This window comes from Sinocyclocheilus rhinocerous, unplaced genomic scaffold (assembly GCF_001515625.1).
Source record: "Sinocyclocheilus rhinocerous isolate Xijiao unplaced genomic scaffold, SAMN03320098_v1.1 scaffold4753, whole genome shotgun sequence".
Classification (NCBI taxonomy): domain Eukaryota; kingdom Metazoa; phylum Chordata; class Actinopteri; order Cypriniformes; family Cyprinidae; genus Sinocyclocheilus; species Sinocyclocheilus rhinocerous.
In genome coordinates, this window is record NW_015629536.1 from 17,172 (window position 1) to 19,603 (window position 2,432).

General features: G+C 35.2%; 1 protein-coding gene across 1 annotated transcript in view; it reads right to left on the reverse strand.

Moving 5' to 3' along the window:
- Positions 1 to 497, reverse strand: part of LOC107739202 (ribonuclease inhibitor-like) — a gene marked incomplete at its 5' end in the record, with an annotated part of 17,246 nt that extends 16,749 nt beyond the window's left edge. Inside the window, 2 exons of the mRNA XM_016551223.1 lie at positions 1 to 162; positions 328 to 497. The exon at positions 1 to 162 is cut by the window's left edge and continues 5 nt beyond it. Of these exons, the coding sequence (XP_016406709.1) occupies positions 1 to 162; positions 328 to 497 (332 nt within the window). The remainder of the gene's footprint in view (positions 163 to 327) is intronic.
- Positions 498 to 2,432: the final 1,935 nt, after the last annotated feature.

Below are 2,432 nucleotides of genomic sequence, written 5' to 3' on the forward strand. Positions count from 1 at the left end.
AGTTTACAGTGTTTATCCTGCAGTAGAGCAGAGATCTGATTCACTCGTGTGTCTCCTAGTTTATGTTCACTCAGATTCAGCTCTCTCAGGAGTAACGGGTTTTTACCCACAATTCCAGTCATATACTGACAGGCTTCATCTGCAGCAGGACTTTGCAACAACCTGGACATAATAGAAGTACATTGATATTACCTGCCATACAGTGATTTATGACTCATTTGAGGGAGTCATTTCAAAGCTTATATAAATATATTTTTGACAATTTAATTTTTTTTAACCTAAAATATTTTTAGGACTGTTGAATGTTATTATTTTAAGAACACTCACCTCAGTGTCTTCAGTGAATAGTTTGGATCCTGTAGTAAATCATTGAGCTGCTTCACTCCTGATTGTCCAGGATCATTTCCTGTGAGATCCAGCTCTATCAGGTGTGAAGGGTTTGATCTCAGAGCTGAAGCCAGAGCTTTATAACCTTCTTCAGTGATACTGCAGTCTGAAAGTCTAGAAAAAATAAAAACACAAATTTAAATTAACAGCTGAGATTAATTCATCTCTGTAATATCAATAAATATGACTAAACCACACTACAGCTTACCTTATCAGATATGCCAGTTTTATTCTGCTAAGATTAATTTATTATATAATGATGACCGGGAATCTGTTATTGTTGAATATGTGTGGTTTGTCTAAATTTAATCTTACATTTCGGTTATTAATTAACATAGGTTATTATAAAGGCCTGTTCACTCCAAGATGAAAGCAGGTGAAAGTGTGTGTGTGTGTGTGGAGTGGGGGTGGGTGTGGGTAAAGCCAAACCCAAAGCTAAAATAACTAAAAAAAACTAAAGCCCTAAGCTTTCACTTTCTTAATTACTGCAATGTATAAAAACAAATACAATTATATGCCTCTAAGTTCTGTCTGAATTTAGTTTTTCGACGCGTCTTTTGTGTTCATACCCAAGCGATTTTCTCTGGCGATGAGCCGAGAGAACGTGCAAATTCACTCCCTGACATTAGATGGCGCTTACTGAAAAACAGAAATACCCATCGAATCCTATTTGATCTGCAATTCCTCTCCATAACAACTCCCTCTTATCGAGATTTTTGTATTCGCTGTCGCGTTTGTCATAAAGCCCTTTGTGTTCAGACACCAATGAGACCAGCAGCTCTACATTCATCTTGCCTCGATGCATCTTCTTGGTCTACTTACTTCCTCTTTAATCAAATAAATTGCTACTGAATTTGACAGTGATACCCTCCAGTGAGTTTATTTTCAACTTTTTTTTTTTGTTGTTTTTTTTTTTAGATATTTTAATGTATTTGGAAGCCACATCAAATATTAATTAGGGTAAGCAATTCAAAAGACAAAGGCATATTTTTGCTCATTATGATTTTTTCCGTCGATACTGGAACGCGCATGAACTAGGACCTATTTGACCTAATAAATAGGTATAGCTATAGCTTCAAATACATCGTGTAGGCTATATGGAAACATCTGGATTTGTGCCGAATGAGAGAGGTAGGATACGAGCCCAACTTTACCTTCAGTTTCGCTTTGTTTTGGCTTGTTTATAGCTTGGATTATATTATATAATTATAATATGGCTGCCGTCGCATCATCCAGGTGGATGCTGCACACTGGTGGTGGTTGAGGAGATTCCCCCCTTCTATGTAAAGCGCTTTGGGTGCCCAGAAAAGCGCTATATAAATGTAAGGAATTATTATTATTATTATATAGCCTACTGCAATTATATTTATCCATTAGTATAAATATAATATAAATATTAGTATAAATATTTATCCACTTATAGCCTATACGTGACTTCTCTTTTTTATTTTCCTCTCAAAAACGTCAAATTAATTTTTTGTGTGTTTTTTAAAAAAACACGCAGAAAACTAAAATAGGTGATTAATCGGTTAAAAATTGTTACTGTGGGTTAACAAATTTACATTAGTATTCTTATGCTTGGCTTCCCAGATAACAACAGAGTCTGGGCCAAATCTGGCTTACATTCGGCACTTCTGGCTTCATTCTGGCGTTGTTTTTTTGTAATGTACGATGGATTCTGCCAGTTAAAACAAAAATCACGCTCGTGTATTTATGACATCAATTACTACATTCTTTTTTCAGAAATTGAAGTAACTTTAAATGTTATTGTGTGTTTGTATAGCCTACTTGTCATATTTTTAACTATATACACCAAAACTATAGAGAGCTTTCAGTAGGTTATTTTACGGAGCTGTCAACATGGATCCGACCGCCTGCAATCAGTTGACGAACATCCTATATATAATACTAGGCTATATGTTATTAAATTGTAGGCTATATATGAAGAGTTTGGTTCCAAAACGCAATAAACGCCATTTTTAGTATTGTATCTGGTCGGCATTGAAAAGTCCATTTTTAATTTTACGCAAAATGCGATATCCGCC